We start from the raw sequence: 27,905 nt of genomic DNA, 5'->3' as shown, positions 1-27,905 counted from the left end.
CAGACCATATTAAAGATAGTACCTACACAGAGTGTGGTTTCTGTTTGATATTTTTGAGATTTTCAGATTTTCTTTTCGTGTCTGTGACGATTGCGGAACCCTTTTCTGTTTTAGGTTGGCCGCAGCACAAGAGGCAGCGGCTCAGCAGAAGGCAGCTCAACAGCAGGCAGCGAAAGGGATAACGAAACGGGGGATACGGGCGGGCGCAGCTGATAGAATGGGGGGCGCAAGCACGGCTGCCGGGGCGCAAGCGGGAGGACAGGGACCAACGTCCTTGTTCATCCTGTCGGAGGAAAACATCATCCGCAGGTACTGAAGTTGCTTGGGAGTTTTGATGAAATCGCGATTTTTTTACGCTTAAGTATTAGGTACACATATCTAGCTAATAGTTGGGAAAAAATGTCGGTATTCTTATCTAATACATATTAAGGATTGACTTTGTCCTTTAAGGTACACGCGCTTTATAATCGAGTGGCCTCCTTTCGAATATGCCGTGCTTTTGACAATCATAGCGAACTGCGTGGTGCTGGCGCTCGAAGAGCACTTGCCTAGCCAGGACAAGACTATGCTAGCACTGAAACTAGTAAGTGAAAATTGTCCTTTTGCTGCTACGAATCGGTCACAGTCTGTTCTCTTTTCCAGGAAAAAACGGAAACTTACTTTTTAGGTATCTTTTGCGTAGAAGCGTCATTGAAAATACTAGCGTTAGGTTTCGTACTGCATAGAGGATCGTACCTAAGGAACATTTGGAATATCATGGATTTTTTTGTTGTACTTACAGGGTGAGTGTAGTTGGGTTGTTTCCATTAAAATGTTCGTTTTCATTGCAAAAAAGACTCGATGGAAAAATGCGAATTTCAATAAACATGACCTGTTCAACGGAAACAGAAGATCAACACAGGCGGCAAAATAACAAATAAAAGCGTCAACTTTCTAATACTTTCTAACTGATGGTTATTGCATTTTTTAAAAAATGATTGACCTTCATTAATAGCTACAAGAATAAATACATGTAAAAACATAAAATGAAATAGAATTGAACAGGTCGTGGATGAGATCGGAAATAAAATATTAAAGAGATTCCATTTGGTATTTAACTTTATCAGGTCGATGACAATTTTTGCGGAAGCGAATGTAGATGTTGATCTTCGGATGTTGCGATCGTTTCGCGTGTTGAGGCCGCTCAAGCTGGTGTCGAGGATACCAAGTAAGGGCCCCATGTCAGACAAAATAATTTGTTACCTTTTTCTTACGTCCTGCTGCTAGTGATGATATGATAATTGATTATGATAATGATCACGATTATGATGTAGTAGACAAAAGTTGTCATTTTTTACCACCCATTAGAATAAGTACCTACTTTCCTAGGTTTTTTAATTATTATCATTTAGATTAGATTTACGTATTTCTGAACGTATATATACCGTACATCCTCACACCCATATACTTATACAGCCCATCACCCTCATGTTATTCCATCGGGTGTTCATTAACATACCAGTTCACATTTCAAAAATCGATTCTTGCGGATCTCATTTGAAACGAGAAATGTCTCTTGGAAGTTTTCGTCACGTTTATATCGTATAAAAGCACTTCCATTCGTGTAATAAAAAAGTGCGTTAGAAAAAACTACTACGCTACGCGAATTCTAGAAAATTTATCTCAAAAATTCTTAATCATCAAAAGAATTAGCAGAATAATCCAAGACTCGTAACTTTCAACGTGCTCTTGCAGGTACAGACCAAAGAACGATCTGGATGGTTAATCTTATCGTTTTACTTTACAGAAAGTTATAAGACATTCATGACAATGCACAGACGCAATCAGTAAACATTTATTAAAAAATTTTATTGAAAATTTTGGCGGAGGCGCCGGGATAATTTATAACAAAGGCTATAATTTCGGTTTCATTGAAGTAGATTGACAAATTTTCATCTTTATGTTATATTTTGTCATGCAAATGTTAATTTATATTCTTTTTTTTACAACTTGTACCTACCGAACATTAAACGTATAGAACTTTAAGAGACATTTCTCCTTCCAAATGATATGTACTTAAAATCAATTTCTGAAGTATCGATATGCAGTTAATGAACAATGAATAATGACACGTTTAGCATAGATCTATCGATGGAAAAACGGATGGGAATACTATTGCTATTCAATTTTTCTACCTATGCCTTTTTTATTATTCCGAAATTCCGAAACAAAAACGCTTCGACACTTGGACCTCTCGAAATATTCTATCTATTTATTTAGTAACAATTAATAAAGAAAAAAAAAGAACGACACAGAAAAAAAGAAAAGTTGTGAAGTATAATAGTAGCTAAATACAAAAAGCTTAGCTCTAATTCGTACCGTCTCAACATTTATTACGTTAGTGATAGTAATTCTATGATTACAAGTTTTTAATTAGTCTCTAGTTTTCGTTCGGTCTACTTTAGTCGATTAGACTAGTAGATATATACGTAATAAAAGTTAGTTTAATGTGTAGTAGTGTGATGAGTAGAGCTAGAGGCTAGTGTTTTGCAGGTTTGTGACGATGTTTACTCTGGATGTCGATGCTGTGGATCTGCGCACCTTACGCGCTATACGAGTACTAAGACCTCTCAAGCTAGTCTCTGGTATCCCTAGTAAGTAGATGCTCTGTCCGTAACCGTAATCGTATGGTCGTTTTGTAGACATGTCTCTCCCCTAATCATTTGTAATAAATCTTTTATCCCCCCCCCCAAAAATCACTTTATCAATTACGCTATAGTACAGTAGCAAAAGCCGTGGCAAGTTTTTTTTCCCGTTTCAACTAACATTACACGGTACCTACAAGTACATATTCCATGAGAAAATCGAACCTTTTCCTATTAACTCATTGTCTCATTATCCGGTTTTGCCTTATTGCTTAACATCTTATTATTTTGTTTTTGGTTTTTATTTGTATATTGGACAAAAAAGCACTTTATTTATAGCAATCGACATCCATGTTTTACCCTTAAGTATATGGCTTTTCTCTTTCAAGAGTAATGCTGAATACTTTGGAAAAGGCTTATACCTTATTATACCAAAAGGCGAAAAGTCGATGTTGATAGCTATAAATAATGTACTTTTTTGCCTCTATTTTTGGCTTTGATTTTTATATAATCATATCTTGAAAAGGGAAAGAAATGGTGATTTAAAGTGGTAGCTCCTCTTACATTGAGATATACAATATCTATAGATGTAACATTTGATGCAAATATGTATGTTAACTATCCATTTTAATTATATCACCTACTTATAACATAAATATAGGTATTTATAGTAGTAAAACATAAAAAACAATAATAATCTGAAATACGTAGGTATGTTTCAAACGGCGGAAAAAGGGAGTGATCTTTTTCTTGCCATTTTAGTTTCGTAATTTAATTTTTTTTCACATTTCCAACCCTTACATACACTATATTTGGAATTTGTTCTTTTTCATTTTTATGTAGGTATATCTATAAAAATGTAATTATTGTCTGTTATCCTTGACAATATTTGAACTAATTCGGTCTGGTTTGCTTCTTATAAACATATAATAGTTATTACGTTGTGCAATTCAAAAGTATTTTTCACTTTGTTATTTTGATTGTCACTTTATTTTGATTCTACCCACATTCGACACTTATCGCAAAAAAATTGTGCAGTCTTACGAACAATTATTTTGTTATTTTTTAACAAATACTGTACTGTAGGGTATTGTAAAAGTAAAAAGTTCTGAGTTTTAGTAAGTGCTGTCGTTAGTCAATACAACTGCTTAATTTAGGCATGTTTTTTCATTCCCTCTTGAAGTATTTGTTAAAAGATAATATGTATATGTATTACTATAATTGAGCATGTTTATAGAATACAATTAAGTGCCTACCTACTTGTTTATATTTTCAACTTTTTCATTCAACTTTTGAAATTTTTGTCTTTCAACAATTAATTAAAAATAGTGGATAATCATTCTAAAAATATTTTACCATTATTATCACAGAAGAAAACAAGTGACATTTTGTTTTATTGTTTTTTTTTTTTTTAATCAAAATAACAGTTTAATCAAGTGGACTATTTACTTAAATGTAATGTAAACGTTAATGTTGCCTAGGTCTGCAAGTAGTTTTAAAATCCATCATCAAGGCAATGGCCCCATTGCTACAGATAGGGCTACTGGTGCTATTTGCCATCGTTATTTTTGCTATTATTGGTTTAGAATTTTATTCGGGTGCGTTGCACAGAACATGCTACAGTTTATATGACATAGGTGAGAATGAAAGTGGTCTCTTCGAATGCGATTGTACTGTAATGGAGGGGGGGGGATCTATTTCAGATGAAATAGTAAAGGAGGGCGACAGTGAAGTTCCTTGTAATTCGGACAACATGACTCAGGCGCTGAAACAAGGCAGCAACTGGTGTCGTGATGGTAATTCTTTGTGCCTTGAAAGGTGGCAGGGTCCCAATAATGGCATTACTTCCTTCGATAACATAGGCTTTGCTATGCTCACCGTTTTCCAATGCATCACCATGGAGGGATGGACCGCTATACTTTACTGGGTAAAGAGGAAACAATTTCTTTTATCGTCATTACTACTGTTGGTTTAAAGGGACAACGTAGATATGAATGTTTAATTTCAGATGAACGATGCAGTTGGTAGTCATTGGAACTGGATGTATTTTGTTCCCCTAATAGTCCTCGGTTCTTTCTTCATGCTTAACTTAGTACTCGGTGTATTAAGCGGGTAAGTTCTTTTTTTTTTAAAGGCGTATCGATATTGACTCACTGATGGCTACTGAATCTTTTGGACACCGTTCGCTGTTCTAAAGTTCAATGTGTGTCTTTTTTGTTACATGTACTTACATATAATATGTAGAGAGTTTTCTAACGAAAGACTTCGCGTTGAACGTAGGGCAAAGTTCCATAAAACTCGATCAAAAAAGCTTTTCAATGAGTCGTTCGGATCTTACTTGAAATGGATCACTCAAGCAGGTGAAAATAAAGTAAAAGCCATTGCTTGGGAGTTTGTAACAATAATAACCACAACAACAACCTACCTAACAACAATTGCAATATCGTTTCCACTTACTGCTAATAACTGTTTCTAATACCGCACTTTTTACCTAATACGCATATTAGTTGATCGCTAGATATTTAATATTTACCTATAATTAAAATACTAATAAACCGCCTGCAAAGTGGAAATTTTATAATTTCACACATAGTTTCCCAATTTATTTTATTAATAAATGTAACAAGTGTTTGCTAGGTAGATACCTAAACGTATCTTTTGTACGTATTTAAAGAGCTTGTATGTATTTCTAATCCCGTAGAGAATTCGCTAAAGAAAGGGAAAAGGTAGAGAATAGACAGGAATTTTTAAAGTTAAGAAGAGCCGCTCAATTGGAGAGAGAACTGAACGGGTATGTCCAGTGGATATGTAAAGCAGGTCAGTAAACATAAAACCGTAGCTTCATAGGCTTATTTATTCCATAAATCCATGATAGATATTTAGATAGATTACATAAATATATTCCATATTTTCTATATTATTATTGTTGTGTAAAATATGCAATCAGAGGAGGTAATACTGGCTGAAGAGAGAACGACCGAAGAAGAGAAGATGCACATAATGGAAGCTAGAAGGAGGGCAGCCAAAAAGAAGAAACTGCGGAAAATTGGAAAAAGTAAAAGCACTGATACGGAAGAAGAAGAACAGGAAGAAGACATGGCAGACGATGGTAAGTATCATTTAAGATTAATGTGTGTAGATATAGTTTTTCCTTATTTATTTTAAATTGCACCACATCATGACACAATATAGGTAAAAATCGTCTCGCAGAATTCAAAAAATTATTAGGTGCGAAAGACATTATTCCCAACTTGTTTCAATAGCATTTTTATACTTATAATAATTAATATGGTACCTATGGTAACTTTTAATACGCTTTTTTAAAATACCAAGGGATTTGAGGGGTTATTAGTCCAAAAAAAGAAAAAACTAAATACCATAATTCCATAAGGAAACTTTTAAAAACGCCAAGGCGGTCACACACCCGGTGCCATCGTATGCCGGACAGACATTTTGTGCATGTCTTGCCGCACTGTTTACCGCTTAATTGGAGACTGTCTTTAACTGAGGATGGCACNATGCTCCAACAATAATAATTTAAATATATATATATATATAGACAATATGTACGTGCATTAACAGTAAGTGTGTTTTTATCTTTCCGGTATGCACGCCAATAATACCATCAATTACATTTATTCATTATTATAAATGATCCTTGTTTTAATTTATTGCAATATAAATATAGGTACCTACAGTGTATGTATTCTAGCATGTTGCAGTGCATTTGCGAAACCGCGCACGCTGTTTCTTTTCACAATTTACACATTTTTTACATCATTCTTTTCAACTCTAGTTTGAACTTTTTATTAATGTTCGGTTTTGTAAGTGGTACCTAGGTACCCTTTCGATTTTTTCAAGTTTTAAAAGAGTACCCACCTTTTGCCGGATTCAATTTCGTTTAACAAACAAACATTGAAACTATGACGGTATAAAAATAAAATAAGTTGTAAGGGGAAAATAATTGTTTAATAAAAAAAGCCCGTACACAAAACACATCCGGCAACTGTTACACAGGAAACACGATTACCTTTTTAATTGATAATTTACACAAAAAATCTATAAAATGCTTTTATGACTATTTAACTGATGTCGTCTTTTAATCCACAGTATTTCTTACAGAGTCTAAGAAAAAGCTAAAAGGTATGGGAACTGGTGGATCCTTTTAGTTGTCGATGCTAATAAATGTACCGTACCAGTTCAAATTAGTGTTAACATGTAGACTGCATACTACTTAACTACAATATGTATAGTAAAACTAAAGCTTTCGTAAACAAACACCTTAATGAACAGATATTGTTTTTTAAAGAACAAAAAAATGAAGAGGTTAAAAAGTAACACTAAAGTAAAAATTTACAAATCTAGGCAATACTTACGATGTTTTGGCAAAATTGGTATCTTTTAAAAATCAGTATCTGTACTAGAACCTAATAGAAATTTATTCTTAAAACTTGCTAAGTACCTAAACGAAAAAAAAAATGCCATTAAGTATTATACCTATATAAAAATCATCTCATACATGCTAATTATCGATGTGAGTACATTTTGCATGCTTTTAAAAAAGACCGTCGCACAAAGCAAAAAAAAGAAATTTGCAAATTTTGTTACCACACTACTAGACAAATTAGTAACAGCTTGCTTCTTCTGATAGTAATTGTAAATAGTTTTATTGTTTTAGGCAGTAGCGGGTAGTTTAGTAGTCGTAATTACCTGATAACAATAAAAAGTAGGGAATATTATATTCATATTCTCTATAGATACTTAAATATCTAAATAGATAGTTGAATCGAGTCACCTTTAGTAGAAAAGACGATATATTCTTGTTCTAGTAGTCTCGCTTATCTTACGCTAATCATTATCGATATGATACGATAATTTAAATGCATAAATATGTATAAAGTAATTAAAAAGTTTTAGATACTATGCCATAATTAATTGCCAGTTACTTATGTACCTATTTTATGTAATTGGTATGTATTTACCTGATTTTTGTTGTTAAAAAGAGAGTGTCTAATCTATCTATTAACAAGTTAAAATAATTCAAATTTATCGGATATTTTGAAGGCGTTATGCGAAAATGTGTGATGAAAGTAGTATTTTTGACAGGTTTCGGCAAAACTGGCTATCTCAAATCTAGAGTAAAGAACCAGGGAGGTTGTGCAGGCTTTTGGAGGGCAGAAAAGAGGCTCAGGTTCAAAATCAGACACATGGTAAAAGCACAATGGTTTTATTGGTTCGTAATCGTTCTCGTATTCTTCAATACCCTTTGCGTTGCCGTGGAATACCATGGACAACCGGATTGGCTGACTCGTTTCCTTTGTAAGACATTAAAACCAATAGCAAATGATAAAAAATATACGTGAAGTGAACACTTCTTACCCCCATCTAAATATTTAAATTACATGTACGTATAAGGTTTAAGAGAAGTGTTCACTTAAAGATGCATATATGTTTTTGTCGTTATTTTTAGGTGGTTCCATTTTTTTTTTGGTTTTCTTTTTCAGTTTATGCGGAATACGCTTTTTTGTGCCTCTTCATGTCGGAGATGTTTATCAAAGTGTACGCGCTTGGACCGCGAATTTATTTCGAATCGGCTTTTAATCGTTTCGATTGCGTAGTGATAATGGGTTCAGTTTTTGAAGTGGTATGGTCGGCAGTGAAGGGGGGCTCGTTCGGTCTATCGGTGTTAAGGGCTCTTCGACTATTACGAATTTTCAAAGTTACCAAGTATTGGTCCTCGTTACGGAACTTGGTGATATCGTTACTGAATTCGATGCGGTCCATCATCTCGTTGTTGTTTCTTCTGTTTCTTTTCATACTTATATTCGCGCTTCTCGGGATGCAACTTTTTGGAGGACAGTTCAATTTTGATTCCGGCACTCCACCGACTAATTTCAACACGTTTCCCATCGCTCTGTTAACCGTTTTCCAGGTAGGAACTTACTTAATGTTTTTTTTTTTTACTACGGGTTCTCATCGATAACTTTTAGATTTTAACTGGCGAAGACTGGAACGAGGTCATGTACCAGGGGATCGAGGCCCAAAATGGCGGAATGATTTATTCACTTTACTTTATCGTACTCATGTTGTTCGGTAATTATACACTGTTGAACGTGTTCTTGGCCATCGCCGTTGATAACTTGGCGAACGCTCAAGAACTAACTGCAGCAGAAGAAGAACAAGCGGAAGAGAACAAGGAGAAACAGGCACTCGAATTGGAAAAAGAAATGGAAGCGCTGCAAATGGAGGGTAACTTAATTTATATTGTTTGTTTACTTATTTACCCATATTTTTTTGTTAGGGACGCCACCGAAAGTAGAAATATGTCCTCCCAGTCCAAACGCACGCGGAAAAAAGAAGAAGGAAGAAAAACCTCCACAGGAAGAGGAGGAAGAAATAATTGGACCGAAACCAATGCTGCCCTATTCTAGCATGTTCATACTTTCTCCCACAAATGTGTACGTATCTTTGAGTGTTGTGAATGTTATCGTAACATTAAGTCTTAATCATTCAAAGAAAATGACATACTAATGACTTGATTTGTATTGATAGAATAAGAAGAGGCGCTCACTGGGTTGTGAACCTGCGATATTTCGACTTTTTTATCATGATAGTCATTTGTCTCAGTTCTATCGCATTAGCGTGCGAAGATCCCGTCAATGAAAAGTCCTTCCAGAACAGCATCCTCGATCAGTTCGATTACGCGTTTACTGGAGTTTTTGCCGTCGAAATGTTCCTCAAGATCGTCGACTTGGGTATCATTTTGCATCCCGGCTCCTACTTACGAGAATTTTGGAACATCATGGACGCTGTAGTCGTCATATGTGCTCTCGTATCGATGGGGTTCGATTTTGCGTAAGCAATTTTCAACTTCGTTAAAAAAGTTTTAAATTCAATGAAATCTTTTCCAGAGTACATTACGATTTCTATTAAGTAAAAATTGAAAGAGGGTTCTTTTTCATTTCCTGAAGGATCATGGTTTCAAAAGAAAGCGACCTTCGAGAAATGAAAGAAGAACTCTCTGTGCCGTTATGCTCGCCCCCTTCTCATCTTTCGCTTTTTTCTATCAATAGAAACTTTAGTCTATCCGTCAACGTTTATTTATTGAGTATTTAAAATTACTAATTTGTTTTTTCTTGTTGTAGGAAAAGCGACGCCGGCGCCAACTTGTCTACGATTAAATCTCTGCGAGTGCTGCGTGTTCTTAGACCTTTAAAAACAATTAAACGTGTACCTAAACTGAAAGCCGTATTCGATTGCCTCGTGAACTCTTTAAAAAATGTGATAAACATTTTAATAGTATATATACTGTTTCAGTTTATATTTGCCGTGATAGCAGTGCAACTGTTCAATGGAAAATTTTATCATTGTACCGACGCGAGCAAATTCACTAAAGAAACCTGCCAGTAAGTGAAAACTAGGAATTTGATGTGAAACTTCTTTAGTGACATCGAGATTGGGAGTGCGGCCACCAGATAGCCCTACGGTACGGTCACAGACGAAAGGAGTATGAATTTCTACCTTACGTGTATGGATTGGTAACTGTAACCAGCGCAATTCGTAAAGGCGCTTTGTCTTCCGAATGTTAGATGGCGCCAAAGAAGTTTCACCTCCATTACGTTCGACGATGAGACGCGCGCCATTTTTCTATTATCAGTGCTTGTGTCCAGTAAACAATATTAATTACTTTTCAGGGGCCAGTATTTTGTCTACGAAGAGGACAGCGATGTTCCACAGGTCGAAGTTCGCGAATGGAAACCACAATGTTTTACGTACGATGATGTGGCCAAGGCAATGCTCACATTATTCGCTGTGCAAACAGGAGAGGGCTGGCCTCAGTGAGCTTAAAGATACATATATTAATACGCTATTAATTTTTTGTTTTCCCTCATGTTTTTCCCTACGCTTCTGTTACATTGCGAAAATCTGATTGATAAGTAAATAAAATAAACTGATGTTTATTTCAGAGTACTCCAAAATTCCATGGCTGCGACTTACGAAGACCGAGGGCCTATTCAAAATTTTCGAATAGAAATGTCCATTTTCTATATCGTCTACTTCGTAGTGTTTCCATTCTTCTTTGTAAATATATTCGTGGCCTTAATTATAATCACGTTCCAAGAACAGGGCGAAGCCGAATTGCAAAGCGGAGAAATCGATAAAAATCAGGTAAAAACAGTTTATTACCTTCTTAAAATGTAGAAGCAGAAAATAGAGGCTGTGGTAAATAGCTGTAAATAAACCGAAATAGAGAGTCATGTTCTAGTTACTACTAAACCTTTTCAATGTGGACATGTATTTTGCCCACTTGTAATGTACACATTATTTTTGGTAATTTCTTTTGTATGTAACAAGTTCTTCCCCCCCCTATCAGAAACTGTTAGCACAATTGCTTCGAGTGGTCGAAATTTGTAACTTTTGTAAACAATTTGTTTAATCATTTTGTGTTAAATAATTATTTGAAAAATTAAATTTAAAGTAATTGTAAATAGGTATGCAACACATCGTACATTTCAGCATAAGAATTGCCGACACTAACTACGTAATACTATTTTGCCCTCTGCTGACAGCACTCATAATTTTTTATATATAATATTAATTAACTCCTAGATACTATCTGGAATGTTATTACCATTGGTAGGCTAGCTGATAACTTGAAGTGAATTGCATTAAAAATTAGATAAATAAATAAATAGTTGAGGGAATATGGGAGGATCACTGCAAGTCAAGAGTAGACTAGTAAGGAATAGTGTGTTTATTTATTACATTCACCTTTTACATTAGATGTTTTACAGTAATACAATGTGTATAACACTGTAGGCTTAGACACAAGGTAACAATAGGTGTGTTCTTTTAGAAATCATGCATAGACTTTACTATCCAAGCTAGGCCGCTTGAACGCTACATGCCGACCAAGAGGAACAGCTTCAAATACAAAATTTGGAGGATCGTCGTTTCTACCCCATTTGAGTATTTCATCATGATGCTTATCGTATTCAATACGCTACTGCTTATGATGAAGGTATGTTTCTTGTTACGTCTTCTCAATTATTAATTATTTATGAATCTATTAGAAATTAAATCTATTAGAAAAATCCGGTGAAGGCGAGTGGGAGATCTGTTGGTTGAAGCGTTATAAAATTAAGAATTAGTTAATTATTACAATACAATATTTATTTTTTATAAGTTTCAGGAACCGCACGATTAACTTTTACTCTGCTACATATATTTTGCATTTAAACTTCCGACTTTGTCAAAACTTAAAAGTTAATTAAAAACAGAAATTATAAAAAGTCGGCAGCCAAAAAGGAATAATAAAATATCCAACCACACAAACATTTGCCCAAACAAATAACACGAAAAGTTGGATTGCGCACTTTGACTTGAGGCTGAACTCGTTTCATTAGTGTATTGTACGTGTTTTATGTGTATGATTGGCAGAATGGAAAATGACTATAATTTTTGCTTAAAAACAAAAGATAAGATCAAACAATAATAGGAAATCAATCCAGAGGAATTATTATCTGAATAGTTCCTTTCTCTAGTTGTGACGCATATTTAAGTAATGAATGCCTATGTTTAATTTAAAAACGTATAATATTTTGTCACAGGTAGAAAAAAAATCGTGCTTTCTATTGTTAATCGTTTGAATGCTTTGACTAATTTTATGTTTTTTATTTAAATGATTAGTTTGAAATGCTACGCGATACAAGTTATGATGCATGATTCTATCGACAACATACTTACCTAACTTCACAGAAGCAGAGCTGGTTGCACTATTAACTACATATTTACCTAAAAACTATTTCCAATTTTATCTTTGAAGTTATTATTAACCTAGCTAGTTGACTAGCAAGTTGGATTCCGGGTTGGTCACCGCGTTGTCGGTTTACTTTTCTAGATGTTTTGAAAATCGTGTCGCAGTTTGAAACTGTATCAGAAACTCTTCCAAAGAAAAGAGTGACATGACGTCAAAAAAATAAACCGACATCGTATGGGGTAACCAACGACAGAAGGATGATGTTCGACTTTTATTTAATAAATAGGCACCTACAATAATTACACCACAATATTTGACATCCTATATTTATTTATTTATTTATGTTGCTGTTGTTAGCATTTTTATACCTATTTGTCGTATATCTTGATTAGTATCAATCAAAGAATAAAGTACTTATTACTTATGATATATATCGACATATGTGTTGCTATATATGTTAACAGCAAGACAAGCAGAGCAAATCCTTCACCGATATTCTTAAGTACCTCAACTGGGCATTCACAAGTCTGTTCACAGTGGAATGCGTACTCAAGATTCTTGCCCTAGGCGCACGGGTAAGACATCATAGTTTGAAGCGAAACCAAAAACAAGAAAAAATAACAAAAACGAAACAAATCCGTTGCTTCAAATTGTATGAACGTCGAAAGTTTTTCTTTCTTATCAACATTGATTGTCCAAAATTTTGTGTATTTACCAAAAAGCGCGTTTGTTTGCTTTCTGTAAAAGCAGAAAACGTTAAACTCGAAGACAGTTAATTAATTTTTGCTTTTCACGTTCAGAATTTGAAAGTCGACGAGGAGATTTTGATTTATTTATATTATTTTATTATTATTTATCGACACCCTGTTTATTATTATAAATACAATCCCTCCAGATGCTGCTGTGATTTGCTTTGCGCGCGTGCATGTGATTTATTTTTTGTCTTTTTTTGTGCATCTTGTCATGCCAGCACTATCACTGCAGACACCACATCAACATACCTGAGAATGACAGCAACACACACGAAGCATACATATAAATAAATATAGATATTATATAAAATATGATATTCTATACGTATTTGTTCGCATATCGCATAAGTACCTACACGTCTAGATTTTATCGGTAGGTAATAAAAAATAAAACTATAAAAAGGTTGGTGTGACATACATATACATATTTAAAGGCAGGTATATTAATTGGTATACGTACATATATGTATTCCATTTTTGCCATATTGAATATTGGCTTTGCCGACTTTTTCCATTATTTATGCTCAAGTTTACAGTATTGTATCAGGTAGGCAGATGCTTCTAGCGTTTAGCGCCTATATATTTTGAGTTGTTGTAGTACCACGATGCTCCACCTTTGCTATCTGACATCCTGGCTGCCATGAACATTCTGTTTACCTTCCTATTTCTTTGCGAAACGGTTCTCAAGCTGATCGCCTTCGGGATAAAGGTAAAGTACTTCCTTCGAACGAACATACTAATATCTGTCTACATATATTATACTTATTTACCTACCTCTGATTTTTTTTTCTACAATGCTCTTTTACAACTCTTAACATGTGGTGGGCCTTTCACTGTGTAGGTACTACATTTATAAAATAGATACATATTGTACATCATTATCATGTACGTTTTAGAGTGACTCACAAAAAGCAAAACTTCTTCCTTAAAGAGTATTCATGGAAAATAGATGTATTATTGTATAAAAATGATTCGGTACTTCGGTACAAAAGCAGTGAAAGTGAAATCACCTAATGTTTCATCCTGTCGTATTGTATTCCTAGTAAAATTAGACAGTTACTGATTTATATTTATATTAATATTCTAATCCTATCATTTCTACGTTATGTATTGTGTCTAGGTATGTAGGTTGAAAGCGTTATTACTTAATACTAGAAACAAAAATTTATAAGCAATTCTCAACTGGCTTGTGTTCCCAATAACATAATCGGCAAATCATCAGGAATACGATGTTCACCGTAGTTATTATACGTTGTCATGTTACCGTTAGTATTCCATATTATTATTATTATATAGTTGTCTTGATCGCTTATTCGAAAAGAAGCATTTAGCGTTTGTCTTTTTATTTTTTGTTCGTTTCATTATGAAAAATACAAAGTACATACACACACAATTTCTTTAACCAATAGCATAAGCAGTAGGTAGAATATTAAACTAGTAGTTTTATTAGCAAAAAAGCTTGCTGTCCAGGACCCCTAATCATTTCATTATTTTTCTATTTCCCTTCTTTCGTTCTTTCCAAGCTATATTAAATTAGACTTTTTTTAATATAAAAGAGAAATACATTTAAGATATTGCGAGCTATTATTAGATTAGTTAAATTTTCTTAGTGTTTGAGATTAAAAAATTCAAATTTAATAAAGTACTTAGTCTTCACGTTGTTAAGTAAGTAATCTAATTTCTGTGAGTAGATAGTGTAAAATTGAACTGGCTTTATAAATTGTTAACTTTTTATCATAATATAAAGAACTCTAATGAAAACAAAAATAATTCAGTGTCTACTCATTTATAAGTACAAATAATAATGAAAGTGCATATGTTTTCAGAATTTCTTTAAAGACCCATGGAACACCTTTGACTTCGTCACAGTCATTGGAAGCATAGTGGACGCAATGGTTGTGGAATTTGGGGTAAGTTTCATTATTTTGAAATTAAAAATAGCACTCGTAACAAAATGAAAAGAAAAAAAGTACAAAACCCCCGAATTTCAATTTTTGTAGCAATCATCTTTCACACATACACACACCTTTTACACTTTACTAATGTGTTACACTGATATTTTTAACACTAAAGCTTTCTTATTTTATGTCGTTCGATTCTTTTGAAGGAAAGGGCTGCGACGACCGCAAAAGAAAGGGTACGTGCAATTTGTTTTGAAGAGGTCGATTACGTTTTGTTTATTATTATTATAAGTGTTTGAGCTTTCGATTAATTTGTAGGTATCGTATAAATATTTGCTTCCTAATATGTTTTTTAATTACATTATGGAATTCATATTGATTAAGAATACTTTAAAATTTACTCCGCCTTTGAAAGAGCTGATTAAATACCTAACGGTTTTGCCTGCGTATGTTGCTTAAACTATAATAAGTAGGCATATCATTTTTTTGTTTCGGTTTAATAAAATACATTATTAAATACGATATTATCCATATTCGATGAGATACATGTGTATACGTATGTGTAATGCCAATAAAAGCATTGGCCTTTCTTATATTTATATTCCAATTATGGAATATAACAATAAGTAAAAATTATTCTTACTTAGCCGTTACAGCACAGGCACAGTGAATAGATAATTGAATGTAGTTTTATGTGACGAAAATTCATTATAAATAGCAATAGAATATCAACTTGGTACCCATGTAATTCCATAAAATGAAACTGTTCAATTGTTTCGCCAGCACTATGACTTCTTCAGAAGTTTTACATGAACTTAAACCATGCTTAAAATTCGTTGCCTAGTCGTAAGTTCATTTAAAATTTCTGATGATGCTAGAATACTAGCAAAACAATTATCAAGTTCGTCAACAGAATTTTGTGAAAACATGTGCATACGTTCAGGTACTTGTACGGTGTGGTATTTTATTGTTAATAATAATTAATATCGTAATATAGTAGGTAATAAAGAAGCTATTGATAACGTAGTGGCTAGAATTAAATTGCTATCGTGACTAAGACATTTAGCAGTTTTATCATGCAGTCCAGTAGACCTAGAAGACCAGTTTCGTACATGAAAACAGGTTTGTTGCTACCATCGATTGTTCTCTAGGCCTAGGCTCTACCTTACCTTACCTTACCAACCAACAAATTACGCATGTTATATACCTATACTAAATCTCTGATGCATCTTCACCTTGACATGACTGCATCAAAAATAAAGCAGACTTAATTTTTTTTTTTTCGAAAACAATCAGCACATTTAACATACGTACTATAATAAGTGTCAATTCTTTACTGATGCAGATAGCACTGCATGACCACAAATAACAAAAATCTTACTTAAATACCAGCCACCGTATTTTTTTAACAATTAAGCAATTGTACTTCTTGGTAAGTATAATGTATGCTTAATGTATACGTATAGGTATTTATAGTAGGTATCTACTGATCTGATCATAAGTTGTATATACCCACCTGCCATATACACATACATTAATGTATACACAGAACGAATTAAAGAACATTAGGCACAAAATTTACCACGCTCAATATACCTGTACACAATAACACTTGTCATCTATCCAACACATAAACGAAATTAAATATTTTTTTAATGTTGTAATTTTATGCCGTGTGCCGTTTTCTTATTACATGGCTAACTTGCTGTGTGGGTACGCAGAAAAAGCGATACGTAAGTTTATGGACGGCCATGCATATGTATATCTGACGTTTTTTTTAACGTGTCCTTTCCAAACAACTTTTTCTCTAACAACTATTTTTATCTATATTATATATGTATATGTACCCACACCTAAAGTACAATGGTTCATTATGTAATGGTCATATCATAATCGAATATTAATGCCCCCCATGGAGTTAAATGCCTCTAAATATGCATATACAGTATAAAGCGTCAAGCTTTGCCTTAAAGGTTTCAATTTTTATCATGAACGATAGTACCTGTACTCTCTTAATTAGATAAAATTTAATCATTTGGCAATGTTACGAATTTAAGTATTCAAGTATGGGCAGTGTATATAGTGGATATTTGCTCTTACTGAAGTATTTCGTATGTTATACAAGGCCTTATGAATTTTAGTTTCGTTGGTATATAGTTCTAATATTGAAAATTATGTCATTAAATGCCCTAAATTTTTTTATAAGTTGCTTAATACTATTGGTAAGGAATTAATCAACTTTCAGATATATGGTGATTGAGAAAAAGAATAACTACCTATCTATCACGAAGTTTTAAGTTTTTTAAAAGGGAGAATTCCGAGGGTTTTGAATAAAAAAAAAAAGGTTGAAAATTGGGGTTGGGATTAATTTCAGTTAGGCACATCCATAGAGACCATGGAAACATTACACATTACTATTCAGTTATGACCATTTTAAGGGCCACCTCATTAACCTACATGCATATCTTCGTAAAAATTATTAAAGTTTCCATTTGAATTTCTGCTTGTACCTACCCTTGTTGATTATCAATGTATCGTTTATATAAATGTGTATTTTATTCGTAAATGTACCTTGCTTTTTTATTTTGCCTATCTTCTCCTAAAGTCGCGATGAAAGTTTTAATCCTGCTTTCACACTCATGTTGCAATATGTACTTCCTAACTTCTTAGTACCGTTATAGTTGAAAATTAAATATTTGCTTTTTTCATATTAAACAATAAATTGTAAAAATTTAATTAGGTACACTTGGTACATACATATACAAAGTGCACATTCCTTTTCAAAGTGCATTTTTAAGTAAATAGGTACTTTATAAATGAAATAAAAATACCTAATAGTCCGATAAAAAATTAATGAATAAAGAATTAGGAGATTATCTGCCCAAGACATATGACCCACCCTAAGACTCATTAGTTATTAAATATTAGAGTGCAAGAAGTAACTTTAGTTCTTCTAGTCAAGCTTTTAACATAGATCTAGTTGAAATATAATGTTTTTTAGCAATCCTATGTATTGTTAAGTGTACATGAACGTGAACGGTACGAAATATTTTAAGGGACGTAACAAAGTTAAATTATTTTACAGGAAAACTTCATAAACGTCGGATTCCTGAGACTTTTTCGTGCTGCAAGACTCATTAAATTATTAAGGCAAGGTTACACCATTCGCATTTTACTTTGGACCTTCGTTCAAAGTTTTAAAGCTTTGCCTTACGTTTGTCTACTAATTGCAATGCTGTTCTTCATTTATGCAATAATTGGCATGCAGGTCTGTCTTTATTTGACATATCCTAATATTTTTTATTATAGTTTATATAATTATTTGTTTACAGGTGTTCGGCAATATACAGTGCAATCCCAAGGAATCTATAAACAGGCATAATAATTTCCGAAACTTTATTCAAGGCCTTATGTTACTTTTTCGGTAAGATTGATCGATTATTAAAAGTGATGGGTAACGGATTGACATATTTTAGATGTGCAACGGGAGAAGCTTGGCCAAGTATAATGTTGTCATGTATAGAAGGACAACCTTGCGATCCTGAAGCTAACAAAGAACCAAACAGTTGCGGGTCCAATTTGGCTTACGGATATTTCGTTTCGTTCATATTTTTCTGTTCATTCTTGGTAAAATAATTCCACGACAAAAAAATGTAAAGGCGTATTGAGTCATTCTTATTAATTGCAGATGCTTAATTTATTCGTGGCAGTAATCATGGATAATTTCGATTATTTAACACGAGACCCGTCCATCCTAGGAGCTCATCATCTGGACGAATTTGTTCGCATTTGGGCTGAATACGATCCAAATGCTACGTAATTATCCATTTTTATTTTTTTTTTTCAAATTAACTTCATGTAAATAATATGTGTTTGCAGGGGTAAAATTACGTACCAGGAGATGTATGATATGTTAAAAAATATGGACCCTCCCTTAGGATTCGGAAACAAATGCCCCAATCGTTTGGCGTATAAAAAACTCATAAGAATGAACATGCCGGTTGACGAAGAGGGTAAAGTTGCCTTTACAACAACTCTCTTTGCCCTCATAAGAGAAAATCTGAATATTAAGATGAGACCAGGTAAGACTTAACTCCAATAAAAAAAGTTACAAGTAGATTTAGATTTATTTTCGTATTAGCAGCAAAGAAACGCAACCTTAGGAGATTTTTTTACAAAATAATTCTTGACTTGCATGTTTCTTCAGACAATAATACAGAGGAAGATAGATAAGATACATGGGCAATTTCAAAAGCAAATAAGTAACTCATTAGTTTCTAATCATACCTCAGATTGAATGACACTAAATCGATCAAAATAATATATAAAAGAATCAAGTCAAAAGTCGTGTCTTATTGTTTACACACAATTATTATATTATACATCAAAGAGAGCATTGCTTTTGGATCGATTTGGTATCATTTTATGCGAGATAGTTATAGAAACCGGTGAGTTATTTTGTATCTAAGCATATAAATTAATATGTGTGCATACCAATGTACGTTGTGCTATTTTCCGTTACAGCGGAGGAAATGGATCAAGCCGATGAAGAATTAAGAGACACTATAAAGACCATTTGGCCCCTACAAGCGAAGAATATGTTGGATCTTCTTGTGCCTCCCAGAAACCAACTTAATACGGGAAAATTGACGGTAGGAAAAATTTACAGTGGTCTCCTCATCTTAGAAAATTGGAGAACAACAAAGTTCGGTCAAATCGAACCCACAGGAATTCCGGTATGTTTCTTTCGATTTTGTTTTTTTTTTTTTTAATTTTAACTGGTCTTAAACAAATAATGTTTGTACGCTTTTTGTGTTTTTCTATCGAAAAAATTTATAAATCCCTAAATACAAGTACACCTATGTACTTACTTATTGTTAGTTTTATGCGTATTCGTTCAGGAATCTGTATGTTCTTTAAGTATTTTTTATTACGTACTAGTTTTTATGTTTAATAAATTTAAAGTAATGCTATCGTACAAATAACAGAGTCAAAATCATAATGACTCTAGCAAAAGAAAACCACGAAAACTTGAAGAAAGATCTAAAACTTATGTTCGTTTTTTTTTTTTTTTAATTTTTGGTTTGGAATCTTTAACTTTCTGATATCAACAGTTTTTGTAATCGTCGTTAGTAATCCTTTAGTTTCCAGTTAGGAGATTAGCAATAGGTACCTCTTTGTTGTTTTAGTTTAGCGTGTCACAAAAAAAGAGTGAGAGAAAATATGTTTAGCATCATTAGGACATACTTAGTGCCCTATAACTTGTCTATTATTTATTGCAGGAATACGGAAATAGTTCAGCAGCGAATCACGCGGTAGTACTTTATTTTGTACTTTTAGTCACTTTATTTAGTTGCTCGAATTTCACTTGTTTTTTCCTTTGAGTATTTATGTATCTAATATTTATTAACAAACCTTCTTAAACTTACACTTACACTTACTATTTATTCATATACTTAGTATACTAGTATTTTTATCACTTTTACCTTAAGCAGCATAGAGGTTTCTGAAATGTTTTTGAGCATTATTACTTATTATTGCCTGCGTGCTGCAACGTGAAAGTATTTTAAATAATCGGAAACATATGATTTTGCTTTTTAATATATACTATCTATCGATTGGAATATTTCCTGTTATATAAAATACCTTCACTACACATGCACATTTCCGTATTTTCAATTAAATAATTATTACATTAGTCAAGTGCCAGTGTGCCGTTCGACTCTCTTCTCTACATTTAGTCTTAGATATATATTAGAGAGTTCTTCTAATTAATTAGATTTGGTGCATGACTTTGACTTCTTCTTCTTCTTCATATTTTTCTTCTACTACTTATTTTGCCAAGTCCGTACTGCAAAATAATATTTAACAAATTAGAAACTGCCTGTGCTGTGGCAATTTTATTATTAATTAAGCTTTTTATTGATCGCTGTTATTTGCTGTTCGAACTTAGCAAAAATCGGTATTTAAGCTTGGTTTTCGCTTTCATTTATTTATTATGCGATACAAGCCTATCCAGATATAAAAAGGTGCGTGTAGAAAAACGCATTCATTTAAATTTTATCACTCCCAATAACTTATCCTGTTATCATTCCAATGAATTATTATTCAACGTTAATACAATGAAAATCAAGCTTAATTAATAATTAAAAGCAAATTAATCTGCATGTGTACTGGTGTAGTTATTCACTAAAAACACTACTTGGAAAAATTTTAAATAAAACTATGTCAAACACTAAAACAAGAACAAAAAAAAAAAGCAATAGAAAGACAGTTGCATTTACATGGTTAATTTTACGTATTTACCATAAAATGGTTTCAAATATCCAACAACTCATTTCAAAGCAAGGCAACAATCAACAACCGTATTTGGTATTTAGGTGGTCTAGGTCAATGTTGTTAATTATTGTTTTAATCAGTATTTGCTGAAGATGTTATGAGTGTTACGTGTAGCATAGAGAGAGAAAGGTTAAAATACAGTTAATATTGGATGATAACAGAAAGCGTCGTTTTTTGACTGCATAATGGATATGGCGGGACACCTGAACGAGAGTCGAACAGGGTCCCTAAGTATGGAAGGTGCACCCTTGATGGCTGGTCAGGATTCCTCTGAAACACATCATCTACACCAACACGAAGAAAGTTCGCTTGTTTCGCTGGCCCGTCGCAATACCAAAAAACGATCGTTTAGGTAATTTTATCATTGATTTTTGTATTAAAACTTCTGAGTTTTGGTAATTGTCTTACCCATCGTGGCAGATATCCTATAAAAAAGCTAAAGACGTTCGAAACTAAAGGTCGAGCAAAGAAGTTTAATTTTTCTTTTTCTTAAAAAAAATGCAAAACTAAGTTTACTTTACTGTTTTAATAAGCTTAAAATCAATTGTGCTCAATGGTAAATACTAACTATTTTCCTAAATTAATTAACGAAATACGAATCAAAATTATTTTTAAACAAAATCATATAAATACGTACATAAGATTGATTTTTAATTCAACAACTAGTACAGACCCATTAAAGAATGACTCCCAAACATTAGCCTGTGTTTTTTTCTTTTATTAAGTGTTTACGGCAGTTTTTCTTTTTGTTACAGGAATAAAAAGGTGAAAATTGACAACTTATGGGGTAGTATGTAAAATTAAGTATACATAGATTAAAGTTTAACTTCGACGACCTAGCAAAAAGTTTTTAGGAGTTTGTCTTCTCTTTAGTTAAAAAACGTCCGAATTAGATGATCAGTAAAACAATTCCTTTATATCGTAGGTACATTTACCTATATTTACGTATAGTGAACCTATCTATTATAATACTATAAATTAATTTATAATTACCTACTTAGTTTATAGCGAGTGTATCGAATTCTATACACGCATTTTTATCAAACTAGAGCTGTTTGATGTTCTCAAAAAATATTTATTTGTAGCTGTTTGGTAAATATACAATAATAGGAAAATGAGTAAATATGTAGGTACTTTTAGCGTTTGAGTATTTCGTGGTGAGTTAAAGGAATAGATAAGGACACGACAACTAACTACCTTTTACTCTTGTAGTTGTTTAAAAACCGTACCTACCCAAAACATAACACGGGAGGAATGTGTTTGTAGTTGACTTGGTGGAGGGTATTTTTTTTTAGTGTTTGCGGTTTACATTTTATTATATTGTACTATATAACTTGGGCACGACGTTTTTGCATGTTTTCTAATAGTGCATGACTTTATCTTCGTATTAGTGTCATGCCTCTGTTTTCCGACCACATAGATATACTTACGTTTAGTATATTTATACCTTCAGAACGACATGCAAAAGAAAACAAGAAAATGGTGTCTCTTACTATTCATTCTCATTACATACTTATCGTTATTTAAAATTAATTAGAACAGCTATTATCTGTTGAAATAGAAAGTAAAACAGTTTTTATTGAAAATCTTGATTGGAATGGTAACCTTTTTTTGTAATTATTCAATTGAAATTTTAACATATTAATAACCAACGTTTTAAAAAGTTGTATTTTTTTCTGAATTACCTTTCCTCCTTAACTAGTTTCATTTATTATTCGTCACATCACACAGTCTTTATGCTTCCATTTTTATTACCTATTACAATTTCTATATATACCTACCTATTATGTAGTATTGACCGATGACAACCTATACACGTACATACATAAAATTAGAGAAAACTGATTTTCTTACTAAAAATTACTGTAGGTGATGGAACACCACGATAACATGGGATCTCGCCAACCCTCTTGTGATAGTTTAGCGGACCAGCAACAACACCTTCATCCTCCTACATATAGCAATTCTCATCATAAATCTCCCAGTATCAGGTTTGCATATACTTCGTTAGTACTATAGGCAGATTTTTAGACTTTTCATTTTTTTTTTCGTAACCTCAGAAGGGGCAATTCCCCTTCGTTAGCCCGAAGTCCCTCGCCTGGTAAACGTTATCAACACCATCTTCATCACGACATCGGTTTTTCGGACACCGTTTCAAACGTAGTAGAAATCGTCAAGCACGAACATCATAGATCACACTCCAACAAAAGCAAATTTATTAGAGGTACTCATCCAACCTAACTCGTACTAAATGCTTAAGTGCTTAATATATTTTACTCAATTTCTCGTTAATACGATTTAATATTTTCGATAAAACGTTTTCCTTTTTTTTTTCGAACAGGATCGTGGTCAGCATCGACGAGTCCGGCTAGGTCTCCTTCGCCAATGAACGAACACTCTTCTCGGCGTTTATCTCGACATGAGATCGTTCGCAATTCAAGTCGAAGGGCATACGGTACCACTAGCTTGTGTCAGAGGTCACGATCTCCTAGTCCGGGACATCATCCCCACGCAACTTCTCCAAATGACATGTGTTCCTCACACAATAGTCAGTATATTTATTATACCTACTAGTTCTTCCCCCCTATCAGTCATTGTGAGCTCGAAACTGTTAGCAACATTGCTTCGAGCGGTCGAAATTCACTTTTCTGAACAATTTGTTTAATCATTTTCTTTGTGTTAAAAATTGTTTGAAAAATTAAATTTAAAGAAATTGTAAATAGGTATGCAACACATCGTACACTTCAGCATAAGAAATTGCAGCACTCATAATTTATTTTATATTATATAATATTAAGTAACGTATAGTTACGGTAACATCTTACTCTCTTTTAACTATAAATGCGTGATTATGTGAATGTGATAATGAATAAGTATATATAATCAAAATATAATACTTAAACAGAGTTGTCTACAAAGTGTCCTCCTGCTCCTGTATTTGGTCTGCCAATGCAGCAATCAGCAGCTCATCAGGGGAGCATGCAACATAGCCATCCTGTATTAGGTGGACGAAGAGGCCAAGGTAGAAGACTACCACCGACTCCTTGTAAACCTTCTACACTTCAATTACGACCAGGTCCCATCAACTTTCCCAAGTTGAACGCGTCACCTACACACGTAAGTTTTGCGGCCGGTGTAGATGAGTTCTACTTCCTTTCAGGCTGTTCTGCTATTAAGTATCCATAAGATCTTGCTTCTCCAGGCATTTCGTCAATCATTACTGACATTTTCATAGAGGACTCAGGAAAGCCCCGCCAAGGAACGACGAAATGTCTGGAAACGCGAAATTCTATGGACCATAGCAGAACAATCGTATATACAATGTAAAATAAAGACCGTAACTTGTTGGTCTTTATACATTTTATTGATGAATAATTGTTGAATTTGAAAGGTGCAGTCTCATTCGGCCCATACGACTCCCCACAGCTATGTGAGAGAGCGCGAACCGCTTCGAGAAATCGTGCCAACGACGTATGACAGTTCGACACATGCACCAATGAGCTTCGAGCAAGCGGTGGCTCTAGGTAGGGGAGGACGAATGTTGCCAAGTCCAGTGCCGAATGGCTATAAGCCAAAGCCTTCTCGTTCGCGTAATTCCGATTCGGACGAAGACGATTGGTGCTAACGAAAGTGTTCCGTTACCACAGACTTAAAAAAATAAACCGCATTTAATATAAATAAAAGAAGAAGAAATGGACAGTGGATGAAATTCGCGAGACATACATATAACAACTTCCGGATTATTGATTATGGAATTGAAGGATTGATGTGCTCGTAAGTAGTCAAATTATTGGGGGAGGTATTATTATGGGCATACACTATACACGCAGACAAAGGTACAAAAGAACAGCAAGACTGCTACAAAACAGTGACGCGACTAATAGTATTACTCTCGAATTCAAAAACAAAAAAACTTTTTTTTAAATACTGCCAGTAATTTTCTGCTCCTCAATTTTCTGTATTTAAAAGTGTATTAAGTCGTAATACGTATAAAAATTGCATTCAGAACGACATTAATATTGATAATACAAATATAATATAATAGTATTTACGCGTCCCGAAGTAATCGAAAACGGTTCATTCTAATTACATTAATGAAATATATTAATTAGTTAGTAATTCTTCCCTAAAGTGCTTTAACATTAAAACTAACGACGAGAAATCAACCGTTTCGTATGTAAATATATAATATATCTATTTATATATTTACGTACAGAAACGTTCCCTTATACAAACTTGCATATATATACATATGTATACATACATACACACATACATACATACATAAATACATACCTTACTGTACCTATAATAATTATTACGTACCATATATTTAAAATGCTTTTCCCCGAGTTTATACAAAAACGTATGTATAAAAACATTTTTTCTGTGATACTCGACGCTTTATTATTGTTATTATTCGGTTAAACACCCGTACCCTTTATTTCATGAATCCAGTCCAAGAATAAGAAAGTGAACGACTTCCATTCTACTGTATTTTTTGATTTTATTATTGCTTTTTTACAAAAGATGCCTTATTAAAATCGAAATTAATTACTATCATATAAAACCTCTTTAAAAAACTTGAGCAAACAGTTTAAATAAAATGGTGTAGTCATTGGGTATTTCTTTTGCTTACTTGTTATTGTATGTACACTATTGGACAAAACAAAAGTAACTCTTAAAAGAAACAGAATCCTATACGTAGCCTGTTCGTTCATTTAAATATTTAGCCAGACGTATATATTTTCTCTTAGTTTGATACCGTACGTAACATATAATAAAAAAAACTTTTTCAAAATAATTTTTTATTTGATTTAACAACAGAAAAAAACAAACGTGGTTCCAGGGGTTTCGTTTGAAAATCTTATATTTAATACCCGACGTTCAACCTCTTGCCATAAGTGCTCGATAGGGGTCAAATGCAGCGTGCCTGTTCAAGTCTCTTTCAGAAACTAACGGATTCTCGTTGAACAGTCGTAAGCCTAATTTTTTGGTTCAGGAATTTCAGAAACTATTCTTTGGTAATTTTTAAGAATAGCTTTACCGTTGTCCCATAGTGTATAGTGTAAAATTCTAATAATAATGACTATATGTTATTATAATAATTGTTGCTAAATCTCTTTCTCTTTTCCTCTCATTATAAACTTCAGTTTCAATTCTAAATATCATAAAAGTCATTTTTAAATACGTAATCAACTAGAAAGTTAGTTACAAATTTAAATTTATTTCTCGAGACACAAGAACAAACAAACGTTGTTAAAGAATTATTGATAGTAAAAACTGTTATTTGCTGAAAGTTATTCATAATGTAGCGAAGTTTGTTAAAGAGGTCATAAAGAATACTTGTTATCATAAAAATTTTAACGAGTTTGTTAATATTAACTATGTCTTCAAAGAGAAAAGACCGCGTCTAACTAATAATGCAAAACAAAATACTTCTGCCAATTGCGTAATTATTATAATTATTAATTCATGTATGAAGATGCCGGTCTGATTCTTCAAACACCTTCTTCTAGACTATTAATTGTAAAAATTTTAACGACTAAAATATATTTAAGAAAAAAATATTGCTTGGTGTGAAGAAATGTATGGTCGTATCGCTAGATGGGTGTAGCTCACACTTTGCTCGTTGTTACCTGTTAATTAACTGATTTATTTATTACCTCTGATATACAAGACGTGATTAACAAAAAAAAAATAGTACAGACTTGTAGATAAACAATTAATCGTTTCAGTGGTTCATTTTGTTGTTGTTTGGGCATGAAGAGCCGATTTTATCATTAATATTTTTTGTTTTTTATTTTGAAAATTTCATTGCTATTTCCAAATGCTTTGCTCTATAAAAATACAAATCCGCTACCAAATTTTTAATTATAAGTACAATATCTTGGTTTATTATTTTACTAAATTACTTTTAGGTGGGTAGGTACACAGTAATCATTTCTAATGACAGAGGAGTTTTAAAATTTCTAGAAATACGTTCAACAAGAATATTTACGAAAGATTTTTCTCTATTAATAAAACAAAAAAAATATTATCAATAAGTAATAATTGCAGATATTTTTGGCTTCTTTCCGCCAAAAAAAAAATTGATTGTAACAACTACCGGTTCCATAATTTGGTATGTAAGCAGCATGTTGTCTTGTGCAGAACGAATACGATTGTTAAAATTTTTGTAAAAGAAATCGAAAATGATACCGAGAACCCTTTATTTTTCATTGAAAGCAAAAAGTTGATGCTAAACGTTGAATAAAGATTTTCCGCAGGTCTACGGTGCCATTTTCGCAATTGCGAGAAAAATATACAATAAGCCATAAAAAGGTTTCTTTAAAATTGTTACTTTCTAGGAGTTTATGTAATTAATTAATATTTTACCTTTGTCCAATAGAAATTAAATTAGTGTTAAACCATTATCGTCGCTTTAAGCAACTTTTTTAAATAAAAATGGTTACATCTAATTGATTCTAACCGCATTATCTTTTTTGTTATTTTCAATTAAATGAAATTTCAACAAGATGTGTTTATT

At 33.0% G+C, this 27,905-nt stretch overlaps 1 protein-coding gene across 26 annotated transcripts; it reads left to right on the top strand.

Annotated features, from left to right (window-relative positions):
• Window positions 1-129: 129 nt before the first annotated feature.
• On the top strand, window positions 130-27,905 carry LOC108735637 (voltage-dependent calcium channel type A subunit alpha-1). Of its 26 annotated transcripts, none has more exons than XR_003231079.1 (37): window positions 130-309; window positions 451-583; window positions 643-782; window positions 2,533-2,633; window positions 4,106-4,261; window positions 4,328-4,551; window positions 4,633-4,736; window positions 5,326-5,441; window positions 5,572-5,733; window positions 6,735-6,767; window positions 7,731-7,943; window positions 8,129-8,556; window positions 8,615-8,873; window positions 8,926-9,082; window positions 9,177-9,479; window positions 9,770-10,030; window positions 10,319-10,462; window positions 10,592-10,793; window positions 11,482-11,646; window positions 12,849-12,959; window positions 13,735-13,845; window positions 14,963-15,046; window positions 18,123-18,305; window positions 18,370-18,461; window positions 18,514-18,664; window positions 18,726-18,853; window positions 18,917-19,119; window positions 19,562-19,773; window positions 20,320-20,352; window positions 21,538-21,728; window positions 22,132-22,141; window positions 23,246-23,367; window positions 23,437-23,600; window positions 23,718-23,924; window positions 24,282-24,493; window positions 24,768-25,150; window positions 27,437-27,905. XR_003231079.1 is itself a non-coding variant. In XM_025974309.1 (36 exons), the coding sequence occupies exons 1-36, from the start codon at window positions 218-220 to the stop codon at window positions 24,999-25,001; spliced, it is 5,829 nt and encodes a 1,942-aa protein (XP_025830094.1). In that variant the 5' UTR covers window positions 130-217; the 3' UTR covers window positions 25,002-27,077. The 26 variants fall into 26 exon arrangements, 24 of the variants coding, with proteins under 24 accessions (XP_025830094.1, XP_025830090.1, XP_025830077.1 ...); XR_003231078.1 differs by having other exon boundaries at window positions 27,298-27,905; XM_025974309.1 differs by lacking the exon at window positions 27,437-27,905 and having other exon boundaries at window positions 6,747-6,767; window positions 24,768-27,077.

This window comes from Agrilus planipennis, unplaced genomic scaffold (assembly GCF_000699045.2).
Source record: "Agrilus planipennis isolate EAB-ADULT unplaced genomic scaffold, Apla_2.0 scaffold86, whole genome shotgun sequence".
NCBI lineage: Eukaryota > Metazoa > Arthropoda > Insecta > Coleoptera > Buprestidae > Agrilus > Agrilus planipennis.
The sequence above is the reverse complement of the archived record's forward strand: the minus strand, read 5'-3'. Positions and strand labels throughout refer to the sequence as shown.

Excerpts from the sequence above, each read along its gene's own strand:
- LOC108735637 (XM_025974292.1), top strand. The coding sequence starts at position 218 with ATGGGGGGCGCAAGCACGGCTGCCGGGGCGCAAGCGGGAGGACAGGGA. Across the intron at positions 9,083-9,176 it reads ATACTTTCTCCCACAAATGT|AATAAGAAGAGGCGCTCACT; the intron begins GTACGTATCTTT and ends TTGTATTGATAG. Across the intron at positions 11,647-12,848 it reads CGCTACTGCTTATGATGAAG|CAAGACAAGCAGAGCAAATC; the intron begins GTATGTTTCTTG and ends ATATGTTAACAG.